General features: G+C 42.9%; 1 protein-coding gene across 4 annotated transcripts in view; it reads left to right on the forward strand.

Annotated features, from left to right (window-relative positions):
- The window catches only part of LOC124784755 (lysosomal-associated transmembrane protein 4A), a 29,635-nt gene extending 7,431 nt beyond the window's left edge, over window positions 1-22,204 (forward strand). For all 4 annotated transcript variants that reach the window (XM_047254126.1, XM_047254127.1, XM_047254128.1 and 1 more), the window contains exons 3-6: window positions 288-546; window positions 816-954; window positions 1,046-1,202; window positions 20,681-22,204. In XM_047254126.1, coding sequence (XP_047110082.1) covers window positions 288-546; window positions 816-954; window positions 1,046-1,202; window positions 20,681-21,115 — 990 coding nt within the window. In that variant the 3' untranslated portion in view covers window positions 21,116-22,204. The remainder of the gene's footprint in view (window positions 1-287; window positions 547-815; window positions 955-1,045; window positions 1,203-20,680) is intronic.
- The last annotated feature ends 1,776 nt before the right edge of the window (window positions 22,205-23,980 follow it).

Consider the following 23,980-nt stretch of genomic DNA (forward strand, 5'->3'; position numbering starts at 1 on the left):
TCTCAGTCTTCTCATCTCTGCTATTGGCAGTGCGGAGTTGACTTTTCCAGCATTTGCTGTATTGTCACAGCTTAGTAGTACCCATTGAAAGTGTATGTAAAAGTTTTGTTAGTACCTGATACTTTTTTGGGCCAAGGGTCAGTATGTTTGATGTGTTTGTTATGATGCTTGCAATTATGTACTTATTTGAAAATTAATGGTTTTGTTAGCTTATGAAGGAATTTGCATTTTCACTGTGTCCAATGTGGCTATGTATTTTTATTTATTTATTTTTTATTTTGTTATAGATGCTTCATGTTTTGGCCCTCTCAGTGATTGCCGTAGTGATGAGGCATCCTGAAATGGTACAAGAAAATGTAGCAATAGACCCAGTTTTGCCGACACCATTAAGTGAAGTTGATGACACTTTAGTAGAAATGATAGCACCAAATCTTGGCAGAAATATTGAAGTAAGCCTTCATCCACAAGGTGAAGTGTTGAAGCAGACAGATTTTGCTGCAGCTCATGGATACAGGGACATCTTTGTTCATAGAAGTCTTAACCATCGTACGTAACACTACTTGGTGTTGTAAGTTATTAGTAGTATTATCAAATGACCATATAGTTCCTTGTCAACGTACCTAGGGAAAAAAGAACCAAATTGTTGCATATAAATTGTGATAGAAGAATCTATGCCTTCACTGTTGTTAACTATTTTGTTACATTGAAAACAAAAAAAAAAAAGAGATTTGTTAGTATCAACTTGAATGGTATATGACGGAGAGATTATGTATGAGATCATTCATTTGATATATTGTGGTTAAATCCATTTTCAGAGGACTTAAATGTTGGAATGGTTGTGACTTTCTGCACGTTTGCAATAACTCTGATTATGGTATATGGTGCAATAAAGGGCAAGCCATCCTACTTGATGCCATTCTTTTGCTTGCAAGTTTTTGATTTCTGCATTGCAAGGTAATATGTTGTTTTTTTGTTTTTGTTTTTTTTTTTTTTATTGCAAGTTGTGTGTTTATTATGCACTATTTAATATTTACTTTCTTTTTAGTCTGACTGCTGTTGGGTACCTGTGCTATTTGCCAGATGTCCACCGTGTTGTTGAGGAAAATCCACATCTTCCATTCCAGGAAGAACTATTAAGACTTAACCCACAGTGTCTGTCCTTGCTGGTTCTTATGTTCTTCATGTTAGCCATGATGGTCAAGGTAATTTTTGTCACACAGCTAAATTATTCTTCAGCAAGTGCACATGTTTTACAGTGTTGAACAGGATTTTGTGACAGAATTTTTTACTAAATTACCGTTTCCCTTATGATTAAATTAATCCATTTGTCTTATTAGCTAAATGAATAGGTATCAGATGGTAGATTCTGAATTTTGTGGCTGTTTCATATTTGTCTGTGTCAAGTGAGTCACACGAAGATAGTGCAAGAGACGAAGGCAAAGTGTACAAAATGGCTGACCCACCGGTTACGTGGTGAAGTGTTTGTTGTTGGAGGAAGGCAAAGGTCAAGAGCTTACACATCCAGTAAGCCTATGCTTGTAATATGTTACACAGAGGTGTACCATAGGTCTTTCTTCCAATGCACCATTTATGTACGAAACAGGAAGGGGACACCCATTTACGAAACTTCTGTATATTGATTGAATGCACAGTTCGTGCAATTCTCAGATGACGCTGCTTTGTCTTAGGTGGCAGCTTATAGTCTCCATCCTTGGGCATCACCTGTGACCAGCTTCTGATGACTTGTAAGCTGCATCGTTCATTATCTCAGTATTATGACTTCACGGTACCATATGATGACTTTGAGCGCAGATGTAGGTGTTTGTGTTAGTCTTTGATTCGGTGACTGACTATCATTTATTCAAGAAGAGAGTTGGTTAGTGCAGACCAACAGCAAATTTTGTCACATGCTTGAATTTTTCACTTAAAACATTGAGCTTTAACTAAGAAAGGACATAAAATAGTTAACAAAGCATATAGTGAGCTCACTTTAGTTGCCATATAAAATAGAATATTTTTGAAACAATAGTGAAAGGGTTAATTTTGTAGAATGATTATTCTTAGTTACTGGTTCATTTTGGTGTTGAATGATATACAGAAGAGGTCATTCCACATCAAATCACGTAAGTCATGTCACCCATCATCTCAGATTTTCATGAAACTTCGCACATTTGCTTATACTTCTAACATATACTTCTAAGTTATGCAAAATCTGTTTGCTCTCAGATTAAAACTTTCTCTCAGGAGGCTCGCCGCTCTTTGGCGGGTTCGTGCTTGGCTGCCACGTGGCCGCAGCCTTTACAGCATTTTTTTCCTTTCCGTGCTGCATGTCTATCCTTTTGCTCTTCTTTTTCCCTTTCCTTGGGGAATATGCCTGGGGTATTATTGGGAATGGTCTGCATTTTGTTGCTAACGTGCGAACAATATCCCTTTTGTTTTTCGCTCCCTTTCCCTTTCTTTGTTTCCCTTCTCCTCTCGTCCCTCCACTTGATTGTTTGAGGTTCCTCTTTTTCTTATTCCTCCCTATGCACTCCCGAAGAACAGCTCTTGGGTCTTGATGCGTAACAGGTGACTGGGTAATGCGTAATTCCGAGCCCCAGGTCGACAGGTAGGGTTCGCACATACCCCCTGGTACAGGCCAGGCCCAGGAACCCAAATTACTGATTGGTTCCTCTGTCATATGTGTGGGAGGTGTGACCTAAGGCGTGAACTATCACCTAAGGCGGGTGCGCCCCCTTGTGAAGGGGCCCCCCAGTTGGAAGGAGCGCAGCATCAGAGACGCTGGCAGTCATGGGGGATTCCCGTGTGATGAGGCAGTCATCTCCCCCACTCAATGTCTACAAAACATAAATGCAATGAGACTAATGATTCAAAAACCCTTCCTGCTGCACCACGGTTCCTTGTGTTCTCACGTACTGAAGACGGTCAATCGTTAGCTACGGTAAATCCATTTATTATTCAGAAAGATATAGATGCAATTGCTGGCCCTGTGAAATCCTGCTTTTGTTTACGGAATGCCACTTTGCTTTTGGAGACCACTTCTGATTCTCAAGCATAACAACTGATTGCTGTCTCGCTTCTACAGCTACCCTGTTTGTGTCGAGGCCCATAGAACTTTGAATTCTTCCCGTGGTGTAATTTGCACCAAGATCGAAATCCAATCTTACCTCTCTGATCAGGGTGTCATTACGGTCCATCGTGTAATGGAAAAGGCAGATTCCTCCTTAGTGCCCACATGCACTCTTTTCCTCATTTTTGATAGAGTGGTGCTGCCATCCAGGATCAAAGCAGGCTATGAAATTATCACAGTCCGGCCATACATTCCGAACCCGATGCGCTGCTACCAGTGTCATCGTTTCAACCACACTAGAACATCTTGTTGACACCTAGCTACATGTGTCACCTGTGGTAGGGATGTGTACGTGGGCGATTGTCCACCTTTTTCTCCCCTCTGTATTAACTGCAATGGCGGCCATTCCGCTGCCTCTTGGGATTGTCCAGTGTATCTTGATGAGCGGGCTGTTAAAGACTACCCAGTCGCTCGCAAGTTACTGTCTAGTCGCAAACCCTGCGTTCCACATTCTGATACCTGTAGTTCTGTTCTTGTTACCCCTCACTCTATGAAAGACATGGCCATGCAGATATGCGACCTCCAATTCAGCTCTGAGATTGTGAAATCGCCAAGTGTCAGGGTAGTATTGCCGTACCCCTTGTCCAGCTGTACAACAAGCTGTCAAACTCTCACCTCAAGGGGCAAAGCAACCAGCTACACAACTGGTAGGCCAGAAAGGACAGAAGGAGTACTCCTGTGAAGACTTCCTCCGTCCCTCCAACCAAACAACACTCGAGTCTTCATCTAACCAGAAAGGCTCGAAGAAGTCCATCAAAGGCAAATGGTCTTCACCTTCGCCACCTCGAAGATCCTCTCCGATGCTGTTGGCACGTGATACTTCAGCCTGGCCAGTCTTGGTGTCGCCGGTGCGCACCAACAACCGTTTTTTGACATTGGGCTCTGCAGACTGACCACACAAGCAAGCTGATGCTTCTGTGCCCTCCAGTTGTGCCTCTTCCCCAGCTGTCACTCGGCAGCCGACAAGATAACAGCCGTATGTCTTCCTCATCATGACTCTCCTCCACTGGAATGTTCACGGCCTTCCGTCTCACAAATAAATTTTACGGCTTCTTTTAGCATCACAGCATCCCCTTGTACTCTGCCTTCAGCAAACGAAATTGCATCCTCATGACCACTTTGAGCTTTCACATTTCTTACCGATTTGTTTTGACCTTCCCCCTGAGGTCGGCATTCGCTCTCGTGGGGGGGCGTCATGCTGCTCGTACGGAATAACGTTCATAGTCAACCCATCTCCCTGACTATCCATCTTCAAGTTGTTGCAGTTCGCTCTTTCCTTCCCCACATGACTTTTTCTCTCTGTATCATATATGTCCCATCCACGTGCACACCTAAGTGGCAGCTTACTAAGGCTGACTGGCAGCTTTACTCCTCCCCAATTGTGATGACAAGGTAGATTCTCTCACAAGTGTTGCCCTTACTGCTGCAGAACTGCAGAACGTTGCATTCCCCGCACTTCCTCTTTACCACGTTGTGTCTTAGTCCCTTGGTGGACTGAGGTGCGTCGCAATGCAATTTGCTCACAGAGACGTGCTCACCGCATTTTTAACCGCCGCCCTACACTGGCAAACTGCATTCATTATAAACAGATGCGTGCAAAATGTCATCGCATTCTTTGGGATAGCAAAAGAGCTAGATGAGTTTCATTCAGTAGTTATTTTAACAGTTCCACACCTTCCTGTGTCATGTGGGACAACTTCCGACGGCTCTCTGGGACCAAGAGCCATCCCCCAGTTTCCGGCCTGACAGTAGCTGACATTGTCATCGTGGACCCTATTGCTATCTCAAACACCTTGATCCGCCATTTTGCGGAAGTTTCAAGCTCTTCCCACTATCACTCTGCCTTCCTCCATTGGAAACGACCGGAGGAGGCTCGGGTGATACCCTTCTCTTCTCTGAATTGTGAGTGCTAAAATGCCGCCTTTACTATGAGGGAGCTAGATCAAGCTCTCCGTTCATCCCGATTCTCCGCCCCAGGGCAGACACCATTCACATTGAGACGTTGCAGCACCTTTCTGTTGTGGGCAAGCAGTTTCTGCTTAACATGTACAACTGCATCTGGGCAGAGGGCACATTTCCTGGATGCTGGAGTGAAGCCACCGTCATACCCATACCTAAGCATGGCAAGGGCAAAAACCTTCCTTCTAGCTATTGCCCCATCTCTCTTACCAGTTCTGTTTGCAAGGTTATGGAAAGTATGATTCCCGGCTTGTGTGGTGGCTTGAGTCTCGCCATTTACTAATGAATGCACAGTGTGGATTTAGAGTGTGGCGTTCTGCAGTTGACCATATCATTAATTTGTCCACCCATGGCATGAATGGTTTTCTGTGTAAATCCCAGACTGATTTGGAGGTGGCCTAAGACGCCTGCTGGAGAACTGGTTTCCTCCGTACTCCTTACATGGGGCGCCTGCCCTGTTTTCCTCGGGCATTTTTACAATACAGAGTTAGTTGCATATGGGTTCTGTCTTGTCAGATACCTTCATGCAGGAAAGTGGTGTGCATCACGGTTCTGTCCTGAGTGTTGTCATCTTTGCTATCGCCATTAATCCTATAATGGCCTGTCTCCTGTGGGGCATCACCAGCTCCCTTTTTGTTTTTGATTTTTCCATCTATTGCAGTTCTCCACGGACCTGTCTCACTGAGCGGCACCTTCAGAGCTGTCTTGATCATCTTTACTCCTGGAGCAGCAACAGTGGCTTTTGCTTTTCCCCTGACAAAACTGTCTGTAAAAATTTCTGGTGCTGCAAATGTTTTCTCCCACTATCTCTACATTGTGGGCCTGTTGCCATTCCATTCGTTGAAACTAGGAAATTTCTGGTCCTCCCATGTGTCTTATCTGGCAGCCCGCTGTACGCGGTCCCTCAATGTCCTACGTGTCCTTTCCCCCTGAGGGTCCGGGGGAGTATAGGCCCGAGGTATTCCTGCCTGTCGTATGAGGCGTTTTCACACGTTTCGGCCTGTAAGTGATGGTACCCTGTAGGATTTGGCTTCCATTCTTCAAAATTTTCCCAAAGAGCGAGCCAGTTGGATAAGGGCGCCTTACAGGGTGCATTGTGTCCATTGAAATCTTTGGCCCACTTCCTCATCGTCACATTGCAGTCCTGCCCATTCTCCATCTCTTGGTCGAGGACGTCTTCCTGGGTGCGTTTTCCACCATGCACTCTGCAGTGTCGATTTCTGCGTCAACGATGACCATGGACTTCTTTGCACCTGATATCCAGCAAGCCAGTCCGTTGTGGTGGGGCAGCCATGTACCCTGTTGGTTGTAGCCTCCTGACCGCGCAGTGATCGCTGTGCTGATGCCTGTGTCGTTAACTCTCCACCTTTGCCAAGGGGTAGATGCCCATCCCCCTTGGGCATCGGGACTCCTGGCAATGGCCATCCTGCCAGGTGGACTTTGCTGCGGCTGGGTGGCGTCTGTGGGGAGGGCCTCTGACCAGAGTAGGTGGCATCGGGGTGGATGACATGCGATGAAGTGTAGTCCATCATCTCTTGCTGGTGGTGAAACACCAGCAGTCTCCAAGCGATCACAAACTCAATTCAACGCACAGAAGTATGATCCCAAATCGTTCCCCTCCCTGGCCACACCATTGGGAGGAACGTCAGGCTAAGGATGGTAGCGGATCTTATTCGCCCGGGTGCCTTGTATGTTCAAGAGCTGATAGGGGATCTTTCATGATGAAACCTCAGTTTTTTGTTGGCCGTTTAGAGGACAAGTTCAATTTTGATCAAAACAGCATCCTGTGCCCAGTCACAGGAGTTACACGCTTGTGACAAGCTGGGGGATGTTTCTGTAACCATCACACCTCATAAGAGCTTAAATATGGTCCAGGGTATCATATTTCACAGAGACCTTCTTTTGCAGTCCGACGCCAATTTAGAGCGGTGAGGTGTACATTTCGTCGGGCGCGTCCACTGGGGTCCAAAGGATAATCAGGCTGCCATCGATGCCTTCATCTTGGCCTTTGAGGTTGATACATTACCCGAGAAGGTCAAGGTGATGGTCTACCAGTGTGACGTAAAGCCCTATATCCCTCCCCTGGTGAGGTGCTTTAAGTGCTGGAAGTTTGGCGATATGTCTTCCCGCTGTACTTCCAGCGTCACAACCCAGTACTCCATGTGCCTTGCCTCCTATCTGTGTCAACTGCGGAGAGCACCATTCGCCTTGCTCGCCTGACTGCAGGATTATCCAGAAAGAAAGGACAATCATGGAGTACAAGACCCTGGACAGACTGACCTACACTGAGGCTAAGAGAAAATTTGAACGCGTGCATCCTGTGCATACGACATTGTCTTGTGCCACCGCTACAACAGTTCTGGCACCATCAGCTCCGCCAACCCAAGTCACCTCTCAGAGCCGGAAGACTGCACCTGTCGTCCCTCCCCCACCATCGAGGACAGCCGTCCCCACTTCTAAGCCGGAGAAGCGTAAGTCTTCTTCGGCTTCTCTCGCTATGAAGGGGTCCCTTGGGTCACTCCCTTCCCAGGTTTCTTCTAGTGTGAAAGACGACACCCGCCAGTGGCTGAAGAGCCCAAAAGCAGCTGGTCGTAAGGCTTCACGCTCATCCTCAGTCCCAGAGACTGAGCCAGTGAAGTCCTCCCAGCCAGGGAAACACAAGGAGCAGCCAGACAAATCCAAAAAGAAAACCCCTCAGACCAAGGAAATTGCGGTGGCACCCACACCACTGCTACCTACGAGCTCTGCGGCCAAGGATGGGGTAGAAATTTTGGCGTCTACTGAGGACCTAGATTTCGCCAGACCCTCGAACACAATGGATATAGACTGCTCAGGCTATAAAGAGGTGGCAGCAGGTGACTCTGAGGCGTAAAGTGCCTCATTGAATGTTCCATGTCTCGCCAGTCTCACGATGTCATCCTCCAGTGGAATTGTGGCGGTTTTTTTCACCGCCTGGCTGAGCTACCACAATTGTTTCTACAGCAGAAAGCGATATCCCTCGCTCTTTAGGTTGCCCGAGGTGCAAGGCAGTCCCTTGATGGTCACCGGAAGTCGCAGAAGCAATTAAGGAGCGCCGGTGAGCACTACAGCGACATAAGCGGCACCCTTCCCTGAACCATCTACATCTACATTTATACTTCGCAAGCCACCCAACGGTGTGTGGCGGAGGGCACTTTATGTGCCACGGTCATTACCTCCCTTTTCTGTTCCAGTCGCGTATGGTTCGCAGGAAGAACGACTGTCTGAAAGCCTCCGTACGCCCTTGAATCTCTCTAATTTTACATTCGTGATCTCCTCGGGAGGTATAAGTAGGGGGAAGCAATATATTCGATACCTCATCCAGAAACGCACCCTCTCGAAACCTGGACAGCAAGCTACACCGCGATGCAGAGCGCCTCTCTTGCAGAGTCTGCCACTTGAGATTGCTAAACATCTCCGTAATGCTATCACGGTTACCAAATAACCCTGTGACATAACTAAACTCTTCAATCCAGCCACACAGCTGGTCTGATATTCCGTAGGCTCTTACTTTGTTTATCAGGCAACAGTGCGGAACTGTATTGAACGCCTTCCGGAAGTCAAGGAAAATGGCATCTACCTGGGAGCCTGTATCTAATATTTTCTGGGTCTCATGAACAAATAAAGCGAGTTGGGTCTCACACGATCGCTGTTTCTGGAATCCATGTTGATTCCTACAGAGTAGATTCTGGGTTTCCAAAAACGACATGATACGCGAGCAAAAAACATGTTCTAAAATTCTACAACAGATCAACGTCAGAGATAGCCTTTAAACGGTTCCGTGCACATGTTCGGTACCTTATCAAACAACGGAAGAAGGAATGTTGGGAGAGATACGTCTCCACCATTGGGTGCCACATGTCACCTTCCCAAGTTTGGGCAAAGATCAAACGTCTTTTCGGGTACCAGGCCTGAACAGCTGTCCCCGGTGTTACCATAAATGGCGAGTTCTGTACCGACGCAAATGCGATTGTCGAACACTTTGCTTGAGCCTCTGCGTCGGAGAATTAACCCCCAGCCTTTCACAAGCTCAAACAGCGGCTGGAAGGGAACGTCCTTTCATTCACCATCTGCTGCAGTGAATCCTATAATGCCCCATTTACAGAGTGGGAGCTTCTCAGTGCCCTTGCACATTGCCCCGACACAGCTCCTGGGCCTGATCACATCCACAGCCAGATGATTAAACATCTCTCATCTGACTACAAGGGACATCTTCTCGTCATCTTCAACTGGCTCTGGTGCGATGGCGTCTTTCCATCGCAGTGGCAGAAGAGCACCATCATTCCGGTGCTCAAACCCGGTAAAAATCTGCTTGCCTGGGAAAGGCGAAGGTCCCGAGTTCGAGTCTCTGTCCGGCACACAGTTTTAATCTGCCAGGAAGTTTCATATCAGCACTCACTCCGCTGCAGAGTGAAAATATCATTCTAGATTTGATTTTTCTCATAGAAAGGCAAAGAGCAACTGAGACCAGATAGACTAATTGTTGCATGCCAGTTAACCTCAATAATGAATTTCAGCAATTGTTGCATTGTTTTCATGCCTATAAAGCTTTCAAACAAGCTATTGCTGTCTAACAACACTTTTTTATCCATGTGAGCAGGTGATTGGCTGAACACACAAATCATATATATTATAGTCTTTAAAAAATTACTGAATTAGTCAAATGAAAGGAAAGAAATTTTCACACTTAAAATTAACTTTCTGCCTAGAATGAGTTATACTTAAATATGCTAATTTGATACCCTTGCATCTGAGGCAGTGAGACATTTCGTGGATGAACGTACTTAAAATGATTCTTTTCCATCACAGCAATAAATATTTTGATTTCAGATGTGCATGTCAATTAGCAGAAGACCCATTAAAATCTTTATATTGTTAGAAAGCTTACAATCTAGGGGATAATGCAATACCAAAATCAGGTTTCCAGGAGGTTGGAGAAATGTGATATAAGCATTTTTCCACATCCTCGCAGTTTTTCTGAAATTGAAAATTGACATACAATACTATTGTGTAAAAAATTTATTTGTAACTTCACTGCTTCAACAACTGGATACCTATTAACTATATGCCATACTACTGGAAAAAATTCCAAATCAAAAGCTTCATAAACACCTGAGTTGTGGGCATTTACTTAGATAAGTACCATTTTGCATTGACATTCTTGCAGACCTCAGTTATCAGAATATTTCATATAGAATTTTAAATGTAGTGATGAAGTCATAGTCTGAGGCCAAAAAGATTTTGCAGAAGTTCCTGTGACAGAAGTGTAAGCTAATATGCAAAGTTTTGTGAAAATCTGGGATAGAGGGTTACAAATCGTTGAATTATTGTGTGTTTTGACATGGAATGATCCAAAAATCATATTATCGAAAGGGGATGTGATCTTTCCGTCTGCATATGCCTTTGTACTCTGCGAGACACCTTACTGTTTGTGACAGAGGATACACCATGTGTGATTAAGATTTTGTCCCACATTGGTCCATTTGGAAAATGTGTGGGAAGAGCAGCTGTCAATAATGATATCTGTAAAAGTTTGAGTTTCTCTGATTTGATGTTATTAAACATCGCCAGGGAAAATAAAACAGGTATTTTTGATAAGTATAAGACGTCTTTGCACAGAAATAAAAATGTGTAGTTAATTTGGACATTGTTGGTTGTTGAGTGTATGTGGGAGAAAGGACCAAGTTCAGGACTTACCTAGGAATGTGCCTTCTTGGAATTTTAATAGCAGGACACACTGTTATGTACAGGGACACCTTTGTAACATTACTGAAGTTGAAATCTCTCTGGTGCATACAAAGATTAAAATGAACCCATGCTCCATAGTGAGATGTTGGATTCAGAAATTGTCACTACCATCTGTCTATTTACTAAATTCAATAATAATATTATCAGTTATGTACCTGATTCACAATAAATATACAATGCCCAAAGTTGGAGTTGATGTAAAAAGTCAGGGCTGTACATTGAGATTAGATATGGTGGAATTTATAGGAGGAGGATCAGAGATGTGTTAATCATGATTTTTTTTTTCTCTTCTCCGTAGCCACTTGTCCCTCCAACATGCAAATGATAGTCTGGTGGTTTCAGTAACAACATAATTTTATTTTCTCCACTGTACTTTCTGAACTGCATTGTGCCCCAGTATAGCATAGTTCTCCCTGAGGTATTAAGTGTTGCTCGGGAAAATAAAACTAGTATTTCTGAGAAGCATAAGATATTTTTACTCAGCAATAAAAATGCATAGTTAATTTGTACATTTTTCCTTGTTGAGTGTCTCAATGTATGCATTTCATCATTTTAAAGAAGCATTATGGGTAAATAGCAATTTTAGAAAGTTCAGTTAGTTAGTTATGTATACATAATAACTAGATGGTATTACACTGCTGTGAAAGATTCTGAGAAAGTTGTCGAAAATTGATGTACAAGTGATTGTATATGAGAGAACAAATGCAGTTTTTTTATGCATGGGGAGGGGAGGAGGAGGAGGAGGGAGGAGCAGCCACTGATAGTGTAATTGGAATAGTGTATGAACTAGTTCCTACCTGCTTTGAAAGTGGTTAACCCATTAGTCTGTTATGTCAGATGTTAATTGTAGCTGTTAGTAAAACAATGTAAATGCTCGAACAATTAAGATAATACAGTTCCGGCTGAAGACCTTCTAAAGATAGAAGCATTGAAGCTAAACACTCTGAAAATCTGAAACATACATTTTGTAGGCTGCACTAAATCTGTTAAATAGTTGGGGAGGGAAAGGGCCCCTGGAGGAGTTTCGGAGTTAAATTAACTGTCTTGTGGTAGAAAAAAACACACTTCTGTTCTGTACAAGAAAGATGCATCTCCATTTGTTGTGTGTCTTACATACCAAGAGATAGAGCTAGCTGTCCTGGTATTACATTGCAAGGAACAGGTCACTTCTTGAGTTACTCCTTCGTTGCATGAAATGACTGATCCATGGTTTATGTTTAGTGGAACACTGCAGCAAAGTTATCAACAATGGGGTGTTTTTCAGTTGTCTTGTTTTAACTTCAAATAAATCTACTGTTCAAAAAGTAGTGGGCGGTTTGGAAGGACGACGACTTAACTCTTATTAGTCTAGCAGTCTGTATGTGCCATCCGATATGGAAGAAATCGCTTTTGGTAAAGGTCATGCTGATTGCAATTGCATTCCTGTTCAGAAAAAATGGGAAGTTTTGAAACCTAACAAATAGAAAAAATGTAAGGGAATGAGGAATTACAGAAGGCAAGGTGAATATTTGACAGCACAACAAGAGGCGGCACTAAATCGCAACTAGTCTAGTCTAGTCTAGTGCTGATGTGAAGTATTACCTGCAGAAATATTACGCAAAAATGGTCCTTTCTGTATTCTAGACCTACTCCAAGAAACATCTGTTCTGAAACTGTATGTCACTAGCTAGACACACAGAATAGACCCTTAACAAGGAAATTTTTGCTGGTCACCACTGTAATGAATGGTCAGCCTGTATGCTTTCTCTTTGTGAAGGGGCAGAGATTGGATACAGTGGTAAATTACAACAGGTTTTTCTATTTTCCTCCTTGTAGAAAGACACAACTAGTTATGGCATGCATGCCTCTCTTCTGATGTGCGGTTAAAATTTCTACAGTGGATGTGACAGTTTTTAGACTGCAAATTGAGGATCTCATACTGTGGCAAGTATGATAAAATTTGACATATTTGCTCTCCACTTATCTGTATGGGATCACTAATGGAAGGACAAAGCTTATCAAAAGCTAATTGTCCAATCTACTACACGGCAACACAAACATTGAGATTTGTTTATGATTACATTACTGAATAGAGCTTTGTCATGTCAATGAGTTGGGTGATGATAAAAAAAAACAATTCGAAGTACAGAAATCTTCTGCATCATGCATGTTAAATGAAAGAACCTTTGATGCACAAACATATCTTTTGCCTAATAATTGCCAGAAAAGAAACATGATCCATTTTCATGATAATGCCGTTGCGCGTAAATAGTTAATGGTAAGAGACTGCTGGGATAATTATATGAGTCGCTAAAAGTTGTGATTATCTGTTACCACGCAATTGTAGTATTTTGAATAAAATGCCAATGCCAGTTGGTTTTTCAGAAACTGATTTTGGCCTCAAAGGCCATTATCCAGTGGTTTTTTGTCAGATGCCCTGACGGAACTCAAACTCCATGTTACGTATAACCATTGGGTAATGGCCTTGGGGGCCGAAACTAGTTGTAGTATTTTAATATATAAATTTAAGTGCAACTGTTATTCAAAATCAGTGCTACAGTTCGGGGTTCTGCATCAAGATGCTCCAAATGTTGGAGGAGAAATTTTTCATTGTTTTGTTCTTACCCATGTTGTTATATTATCCTGTAATTATTGCACAAAATTAAGTTCATTCTCAGTTTCATGAAATCCTTATAATTGTTCACATGAAAAATGAAACAGCAAAATCATCGTGATTTGAATCCCAGTGTCCTGCTTGGCTAGTTATATCTCTAATCACAGTGCCAACTCTCCATTTAAAAGTAGGAAATCACTCAAATGTGATGACTGTTGACATCAATCTTTTTGAACTTCTGTCTGTGAACTGTGTACTGTATGGACAACCCCAAGCGGCTCATGTATCATTCGTGAGTTTGTGCGTGGTGCACGTGGGACCCTGAGCTATTGTGGCTGTTTCGTCCTTCCAGAGCTGCATTCATTGCCCTGTGGCAGTCCCTCCTTGTCCTCACTCCTTCCCCTCTGCCGCCTCCTTTCCCTCTCTCTGTCCTTGCATACTTGGGCCTGGCTATCCTCCTTGTTTCTGGTTATTACTCCCAGTTTTTTATCTTGCTTTTTCATTTTCACCTTTCCTGTTTGATGTTTTTGGCCCCCCTTTGGGGTTTGACTTCCTCTTGTAAATTTTCTGTTCATTGTATGCGGCAGCTGGGGAAGAACATCTTAGCATGTCTGGTGTGTGGCCTTAACCATCTCCTTCATCTGTTACCTGACAATAGTGTCCTTTAACGCCAAATAGCCAGGACGGTAGCCACTCCGTGTGCTGGGGTAATTGTGTACCCTTGCTGTTGAGCCCCTGACAACACAGGGATCACATTTCTGATATGTGACCTCCCCTTGTATGCCTAAAATTGGTTGCTTGTCATTCTGGAACATTAGAATACCCAGCAACAGCCACCAAGTCAGATGACCCTTGCTGTGTCTTTTTGGTGCCCATGAGGAGAACATCTGATCAGAGTGGGTAATATCAGGGCAGATGCTTTGCATATGAAATGTCTTAAGCTTAAAGCTGGATGTTCCTCTACGGCTATCACTCCAGATGGCAATGGATCTTTCAGTGTTGCTGCTTATAACCTGCCAGGCTTTCCTTCCCTGGCTACACCCTGTGAGGAGGGTTGGCTTTCGATGAAACCCTTTCCCCACTACCTGGTCTGCACCAGGACTGATGGGGACACTTTCACCACCGCCAGGCTATGATTTTTCATGGAAACTATCGAAGAAAAGTTTGGTGAAAAATACTTTGAGTGGGATGTGGTAGAGATCGCTGCTAATCAAAACTTCTTCTGCCACCCAATCTGCTCCTGCCAGCCAGTCTGTGGCCCTTTGTGCTTGTGACCATCTTGGCTGCCTCCAGATGCCCATTAATCCTCACCAATGTTTGAATATGGGTCAGGGAGTCATTTTTCATAGGGGCCTAAACTGATGAGAAACTCCGTGCCAATTTGGAAGCATTCATTTTGTTGGATCTTGTGTGTAATACTGAAACATTATCAAATAATGTAGTTCATGATATAAGTTCGTGGCTTGTGGAAAATAATTTGATGCTAAATCACAGTAAGACTCAGTTTTTACAGTTTTTAACCCACAATTCAACAAGAACTGACATTTTAATCAGACAGGATGGGCATGTTATAAGCGAGACGGAACAGTTCAAGTTCCTAGGCGTACAGATAGATAGTAAGCTGTTGTGGAAAGCCCATGTTCAGGATCTTGTTCAGAAACTAAATGCCGCTTTATTTACCATTAGAACAGTATCTGAAATAAGTGACATTTCAACACGAAAAGTAGTATACTTCGCATATTTTCATACGCTTATGTCATATGGTATTATTTTTTGGGGTAATTCTTCTGATTCAAAAAGGGTATTTTTGGCTCAAAAACGGGCTGTTCGAGCTATGTATGGTGTAAGTTCGAAAACCTCTTGTCGACCCCTATTCAATAGTCTGGGAATTTTGACATTGCCCTCACAGTATGTATTTTCTTTAATGTCGTTTGTTGTTAGCAATATTAGCTTATTCCCAAGAGTTACCAGCTTTCACTCAGTTAATACTAGGCAGAAATCAAATCTGCATGTGGAATGCACTTCCTTGACTCTTGCGCAGAAAGGAGTGCAGTATTCTGCTGCATCCATTTTCAATAAGCTACCACAAGAACTCAAAAATCTTAGCAGTAGCCCAAACACTTTTAAGTCTAAACTGAAGAGTTTCCTCATGGCTCACTCCTTCTATTCTGTCGAGGAGCTCCTGGAAGAGATACAAAATTAAGCAAATTCCAGTGTACATTTTTGATTTTCTTTATTTAAACTAACGACTTGTCCCCTGAATATGTTTCTTATATTTCATTTTATCTGTTTCTACAATCGTGTTATAATTTCATGTATTGACTCGTTCCATGACCATGGAGACTTCTCCTAAATGTGGTCCCACGGAACAATAAATAAATAAATAAATAAATAAATAAAAAAAGAAAGGCTGTAAGGACAATAGAATTGATACTGGCCTTTATTCTGGGATTTGAAAGGGACGCCCTGCTAGAGGAGATCAAGGTTGCATGCTATCGGTATGACATGAAGCCATACATCCCACCACCCATGAGGTGTTTTCAGTGTTTGCGTTGTGGCCAAATCTCTTCTCATTGTCAGACGCCCCCTTTATGCAGTGATTTTGTATGCCCACTGTGTGTGGGGCACCCTTGTGTTCTGGGGCCTGTGTGTGTTGTCATGACCATCACTCTCCATGCTCTCCGAATTGCCCGGTTTATAAGAAACTACAGGAGTATAATGTCGTTGATCGTTTGTCCTTCACGAGGCTCACCAGAAATGACTGTATTCTGTCTGTGACATCTAACTTTGCCTCTGTTACACCCTTTCCCCCTTGTTCCTCCTATTTTTGCCAGTCCCAGCCCCTGTACTGTCCCCCTACCCTGCAACTCCCACGCCCTCCCCTCGACATGCCATTCCCCTAACTTTACTGGAGAAGTGTCCCCTTGTTCGTTGCCTACTGGTGATAGGGCCTCCTCCAGGGACCCCTCCCTCTCTGCATCTCCCAGACCGGATGCTGGCTGCCCCAGGTCAGCCCAGGACCCACGGTCCTTGCGCCTCAAGGTTGCCTGCTTGCTATCAATTCCAGATCTCGCAGAAGCCTGTTCTCTGGAACTTGCCCTCCTCGACCTACAAAAGAGGTGGAGGAGGAGGAGGAGGAGGAGGAGGAGGAGGAGGAGAAGAAGAAGAAGTAGTAATGTGAGTTCAAGGCTCCTCTGCCCCCCCCCCCCCCCTCCCGGAGTTGCCAACTCCTTACTTGGAACGTCTTGTTTATGGAGGTCACCCCATCCTTGTTGATAATGCATGGTGGTGTGATCAGTTTTGGCCCATTCCCCTCAAATTTGGATCCTAGTTCTGTGCTTATTCAGTGGAACTGGAAAGGATACTACAGTAATGTTCCAGAGTTGCAGCTTTTGTCATCCTCCAGGAATCTCATTTTACTTTTTGTGCTTTGTCAGAAATGGGTCAGCCCTTTCAGGGCTTCTAGTGGCATTTGCATGTTGGTCTGTATGATGATGTTAGTACATGACTCCCCCTTCATACTGAATTGGAAGCTTGCCAACTCTATATCCCTCCTGATAGGCCACTTATACCCACTACCTTAATTTCCCTATTTCAGCAACTGCCCCTTCCCTTCCTCCTCCTTGGGGATTTTAATGCCCATCACCCCTTGTGGGGCAGTGCTTCATTGGCATCTACACATAGACCAGTTTCTTACATACCATGACTTGTGCCTTCTTGATTATGGTGCTGCTACACATTTCAGTGCCACTTACAGCATTTTCTCTACCATAGATATTTTGCTCACTTCCCTACCTGTTCTCCCTCAATAACACTTTTCGTCACATGAAGACCTCTGCAATAGTGAGCAATTCCCGTTGATTCTCTCTTCCTTTCCTACCTTCCAATGACCACATTATCCCACTGGGCTTCCCAACCCTCAGATTGGCCTATAGTGTTCACCCCTTCTTTGTCAGGTTGTATTGATGAAGTCATCTATAACATGCCCGATGCAAATAATCGTGCCGTTGGCATTGCCATCCCTTGCTCAATGGGCACCTTTCACTGTTGGCTGTTCCCATGGAGTGCAGCCATTGCCGTCGCCATCTATAATCTCTGCAGGGGCCTTTCAGTGCCTTAACTGGCACCTGTCCTCTTCGGTTGTATTAACTTGGACCATCTTCACACCAAAGCCTGTTACTTAATCAAACAGAGCAAGCGGGTGTGTTGGGAACACTTTGTCTCTTCCCTAGATTTTCCTGCCGCTTCGATACTCTGCACTCTCCGAGGTTGTTAGCGACAGTGTTCCATTCCGGACCTTGGGGTTGCAAGGTGTTCTTTGCAGTGGCATTGCCATCAGCATCCTATACAGCCGCCTTCCTTCTCCACAAAAAGTGGGCTGAATCTTCCCACTTACATTTCATCCCTTGTCGGGCAGAATCCTACAATAAACCTTTCAATGAATGAGAATTTCTGGTCATCTCCTCTTCCCATGATTCAGCCCCTGCCCGATTCCTTCCATGACATGTTGCTTCAATACCTCAGTCCTCAACAACAACATGTCCTCCAGGTGTTTAACCATATTTGGCTCCAAGGCATTTTCCACCTCTCAGTGGAAGTGACAGTGTTGTGGTTCCTGTCCTTATGCCCAGTAAGGATACTCCCCTGATAGTTACTAGCCAGTCAGCTTGACCAACATCCCCTACAAATTATTTGAGCAGATGGTGGCTTGTCAGCTGAGTTGGGTCTTCAAAGCCTGGGACCTCTTGTCTCCTTACCACTCCAGCTTTCGGGAGGGACGGTCTTTGATCGATCATCTGCTTTAGTTGGAAACTGCAGTTCAGCAGCCAAAGCAGTGCCATCTTGTCACAGGTTTCTTTGATCTTCATAAGACCTGTGACATGGCTCGGTGCCATCAGATCTTACTTGCATTCCATGAGTGGAATCTTTGAGGTCCTATTCTGATTTATATTTGACAGTTCCTGTCCTATTCAGAATTCGGGTAGGCAATGTTCTCAGCTCCCGACAGCCCCAGGAGAATGGCATTTCACAGTACTCCATACTAAATGTTCTTTTTCTCATTACTATTAATGGACTCGTGGCCTCTGTTGGACTGTTGGTCACCCCACTCTGTATTAGGGCTAGTTCCCACTTGATGGCAGCTGCCCCTTTCACACTGGTCTTTTCAGACCCGGTCCATCGTTGTAGTATGGGCTTGGGCACCATTGCCTTTTGCACTAGCCCTGTCTATATTCTTCTGGTTAACACTGGGATCTCTCCCTCTTTTCAGTTCAGTGTTCCCAGCTTGTGGTTTACTGTGCCATCACTATCTGCTCTTTCACTGCTGACCCCTCATATTCTTTTCGCAGCTTTAGGACATCACTTGCCCACTGCCCACCTTCGGGTGGGTTTACCAGTTGAGCTTCACCTCACATCTCTCCGCAGCAATTTCCATCTTCCCTCTTAATCCTGTTTTCCACTTCTCTCTGCCTTGCCCCCCCCCCCCCCTTCCTTTGTTAGTTCCTCGGCCCTGGATTCGGATGGATCTCTTTTGGGGTTCAAAGTCTCGATCACTCCAAAATGGTGTTATATTGCTTGTTCCAACTGCTCTGTACAGAATTTTAGGGTTGCTATTGCTTTTTACAGCAGTGGCTCTAAATCTGCCAATGTCATCAAGTACCCTTGGTGTCTGCCATCGACGACCTTCCTGCCATTGATGACTGTGCTGCTTGTTTGGTTGATTTCCTTTGGGTGCGTGGCCACATTTGTATCCCAGTAATAAGCTTGCCGCCGATCATCTGGCTGGGGAGTAGTCACCCCACCCCATTTTCCATGGCCCCTCTGGGGCGGATTTGCAGCTTCGCGTCAAATTCCTTTTTGCTCAGTCATGGGCAGCTCTTGGGGAGGCCGCATCCCAGTCTAATAAACTTTTTGCAAGCAAGGGAACTCTGACCATGTGGCATTCTTCCCTCCACTCCCCCTGGTGGGAATGTACCATCCTCAGCCGGCTTTGTATTGGTCATACCAGGAAGACCCATGGATATTTACTCCATAATGAGTCACCTCTCCCATTTGTAGTTGCAGGGCTCCCCTCACAGTGATCCATATTTTACTGGACAGCCCCCACTTTTTGGCACATAAATATGCCCTCCTATCTTTGTTGTCCCAGGTGTTAGCAGATGACCCTTGCATGGGTACGTCCAGCCTCAGTTTTCTTCATAAAAGTGGTTTGTCCTCCAAGATTTAAGTATCTGAATTTCCTTTCAAAATTGGAGTCATTTGGTTAGTGTTGTCATTGGTTTGGGAAGTCTTAAGGCCTTGTCTCCACACTGGCCAGTCTGCAGGGTGTCCCAGAGGAATGGTTAATATTCGGGGATATGACAAGAATAATCAGTTGAAGAAAAAAAAGCTCTAAAATGCATTTCTTAAGAGCTATGAGCACTTACTCATGTTCACTACTGTTGAACACCTCTTCTAGTGAACAAGTGCTCATTGTTCTTAAGGAATGCATTTTAGAGCCCACGTTTAGCAGATGTTTTTGTTTCAAATGATTGTCCTTGCCATGTTATTGAATATTCATGCTGGTCGCCCTGTATGTGATCATTCCATTTTATATTCCTAAAATTTGTTACAGCTAGGTGTTTTATACGAGTTGACACATTCCAAATGTGGCTATTTGATATTATTCTCATTTGACACTACGTCTCTGCAGTTAATGATATGCACGATTTAACATCTCTATTCATTTAAAACAAGTTGCAATCTTCTTTGTGCCACTTGAAATCTTACCTTTACACTGGGGTACACACAGACAATGCACAATAAGAGCCAGACATTGCAGAATGGCAGTATGAACATTGAAAAATGTAATTCAGCTTGCAAACCCGTAATTAATGCTGTGTTTCATTTAGAACATTTATTTAAATAATAAATTATTATGATTATAGAGTTATTTTATGAAATCCGTTTCATAAAAGAAATCTTCTTTTACATTTTTGGTGAAAGTACTGTTATAATATGTAAGAACCATTAAGTAACATAATCAAGAAGTAAGTTTTCTTATACCTTAGAATTTTGGTTTTGAATAGTCCTTTCAACTTACTGAAAACATGGAAAGCTCTAGCTACGTCCTTTTTGCAGGAAAACCTTCAATTTCAAATTCTCTAGTTCCAGAAAGAGGAGCACATTGTCTAATTACATTTATGTTTTTGTAACTGAAATTGCAGTAATATAACTTTCTGTTTTTGTTACAGGCTTACTTCATTGGTGTGGTATGGAGTTGCTACAAGTACCTAACCCTTCGCCTAGCTGCTACACAGCGCACTATTCATTACATAGATCCTGATAGTCAATCACTGTTGCCAGACCTACCAGACTATGAGACAGCCATGTGTGATCCTCGATTTGCAGTTAAGAAGTTTCCAACTCCACCACCCTCATACAGTGCTGCAGTAGAAGTGCCCATGTCAATGTGTACTGAACCTGCTCCTGTTCCAGTACCTCCACCAGTCACAACTCCCTACAATCCCTCTGTTCTGCCTCCTCCAGCCCCAGTGGCGACTCTGCCAGTTGAACCACCGACCACCACCACCACGACCGCCACCCCACCCACTCAGTCACCACAGAGTGCTCCATCACAACCTGCGGCCACTGCTACTACCGCAGAGCAATCTCGGCCCTCTGCCTAGTGAGGCTTCAGGTATATTTGATACCTCACCATCCATCTTTGAGAGGTCACTGATAAGAAAAGTAATTTCTTTAAAGATATTCCATATAACACCAAGAATTCTTCGTACAAGCAGTGAGGTATACAGAAACACTGTTAACAGTTGCAATAAATTGTACAGTGATTGATAGATTTCAGTATTTTAGTTCACATTGTATACCTCCTTGCTGTTAAAGGCTGTAGTTGTGTCACACACAGGCACAAACACACACACTAATCTGGCACACACATATAGCTTAATAATAATGTTATTTAATTGAATATATTTTGTAGTGTTATTCGTCAAATTTATATTTATCAAATGTACTGAACTTTTAGATTGTAGTAAAGTACCTGTGAGTAGGTTCTGATTAGAAGGGTATGAAAAATTCTTTTAAGGTTTGGTGTTAGTTTAGTGTTGGATGGCAGGTCGTATTTAGGCAACGGAGCAGACTACAACAGTACGTTACAACATCGAATGACTGTCTTATCAACATCCATAGCTGTGGTGTTTATCCCAGGTTTCTTTTAAACTCGTCAGCATTTGTATGTCTTAAAATATTTTTACTTATTCAATACATACTGAACTGTTGAGTTCTACTGTAAATATTGGAGAGATCTGCAGTGAAACCACTTGATATTATTTATGACTGAAATTTATTGTTATAAACAGAGTCTATTCTTGACACTATATTTGACAGCTTCTCACTTTAAATAACTTAAAAAAGGGCAAGTAAAGAAACTAATTTTGGTGTTAGTGTTCATTGCTTAAATAAAGGACATATAATACATTCATAAAAAATAGAAACAAATAAGATTTTAATGTTGGGGCTTAATGTAAACATTAACGAATTTTACAGATATATGTATATACAAATTTAGAGAGAATAGGAAGTTTAAAAATTCTAATGTTCAAAGTTCCTGAACTGTGATGATGATGCAGGTTATAGTTCATAATTTTTGATGATTATTTCTTGTACATTCACTCAGTGTATATTTACGATCAGTGAAGTACACATTTAAACCTGTAATAAATTAAAGAGATTTGAATATTAAATTTGCTTGCTTTTAATTTATACGTATCTTATTTCAGTGTACTTGCTCCAGTGTGTTTTTTTTTCCCTCCATACACTGTTTAGAAGTGATAGTGTGATATGTGGACTTTTGTACTGTAAGAATGTTAATGTATGTATTTGAAATACTTTGTAGTTTTTTTTAAGGGGGTATTTAATTTTGAGGTTTGTGACGAAGAGCTTTGTTGGTGAAGGGAGTCCGAATACCGTAACATACAAACCATGCAAAACATTTTTATTTGAAAAGCAGATAAAAATACCCTTGATACCTCCAAGATGCAGTCTCCATTCCTTCTAAACTATGTAAGCAGTAATGGAGAGATTAGTACCAAACAAATTAATAAGAGAGAGTACTGATCCCCTATGGTACACAGAATAGGTCAGAATGCTGTTGCAGAAGCAACAAAACAAGCATACCAAATTCCAACGAACACAAAGTCTCAAAATTTATGGCAGATTTTGAGGTCCTTTTAATAGTGTCCACAATGCTTCTCGGTCTCAAAACCTGTCAGAAAATCCAGAGAGATTCTGGTCATATGTCAAGTAAATCAGCACCAAGAGACAAGTGTGTGATAGCAAAGGTGATGTTACTCATGACAGTGCCACTAAAGTGGTGTTACTAAGTATGGTTTCCCACAAAATCCTTCACAGAAGATGACAAAGTAAATGTTCCAGAATTCAAACTGAGATCAGCTACCAACTTGAGTAACTTACAAGTAGATATCCTCAGCGTAGCAGAGCAACTCAAATCAATAAAAGCAAGTTGGTCAGCCCAGATCATATACCGGTTAGGTTTCTTTCATAGTAGGCTGATAGAATAATCCATACTTAACAATTGCCTACAACAAATACTCGTTGAAGGATCTATGCCTACAGACTAGACAGTTTCACAGGTCACACCCCTGCTCAAAAAAAGGAAATAGGAATAATTGCATACAAATATTTGCAGTAGGATTTTGGAACATAAATTAGCTGTTTAGTACATTATGAAATACTTCAAAGAAAATGATCTGTTGATACATAGCCAATATGGATTTAGAAAATGTTGTTCTTGTGAAACAACTGGATCTTTGTTCATATCAACTTAGAGTGCTGTTGACAGGGGATATAAAGTTGTTTCCATGATATTGAGATTTCCAGATGGCTTTTGATCCCATTCACCACAGTCTGCTTCTAATCAGTTTGCTTGCTTATGGTGCATTGTCTTAGTTCTTTGACGTTTGTGACAGGAAATCGTGAATCAATTCAGAGTTCATAGCAGTTGATGGAAAGTCGGAGCAAAACAGAAGTGATATCTGGAATTCCCCAAGGAAGTGTTACAGGACCTCCACCGTTCCTTATCAATATAAATAATTTGAGTGTCTGTGCAGCCCTCTCAGGTAATGCTGTCATTTATTGTCTAGTAGTTATCATAAAAGAAACACGGAGGATTGAAAAGAGGACTCACCAAGGAAAAAAGAGAGAATGGATGAAAGCAAGTGTCAAAGAAATGGAGCTCATGAGAAGCAAAAATGAAATAAGAAAATCCTATAGAGAGGTGAATGCGGCGTGGAAGCCTTTTGGTAGTAAAACAAGCTTAATAAAAGATGAGACAGGGAATATGCGAAAGATGGCGCAGTTATTTTGATAGTCTCCTCAACCCTAGAATAACTATACCAGAGAATTCAACACACACGAATGGGGAAGAGGGCCCAGACAACACTACCCACCAAATATAGAAGAAGTGAAAACTGCCATGAAGAAATTGAAAAACAATAAGGCGGCAGAGATAGATG

This window comes from Schistocerca piceifrons, chromosome 1, assembly GCF_021461385.2.
Source record: "Schistocerca piceifrons isolate TAMUIC-IGC-003096 chromosome 1, iqSchPice1.1, whole genome shotgun sequence".
In the NCBI taxonomy this organism is placed as follows: Eukaryota; Metazoa; Arthropoda; class Insecta; order Orthoptera; family Acrididae; genus Schistocerca; species Schistocerca piceifrons.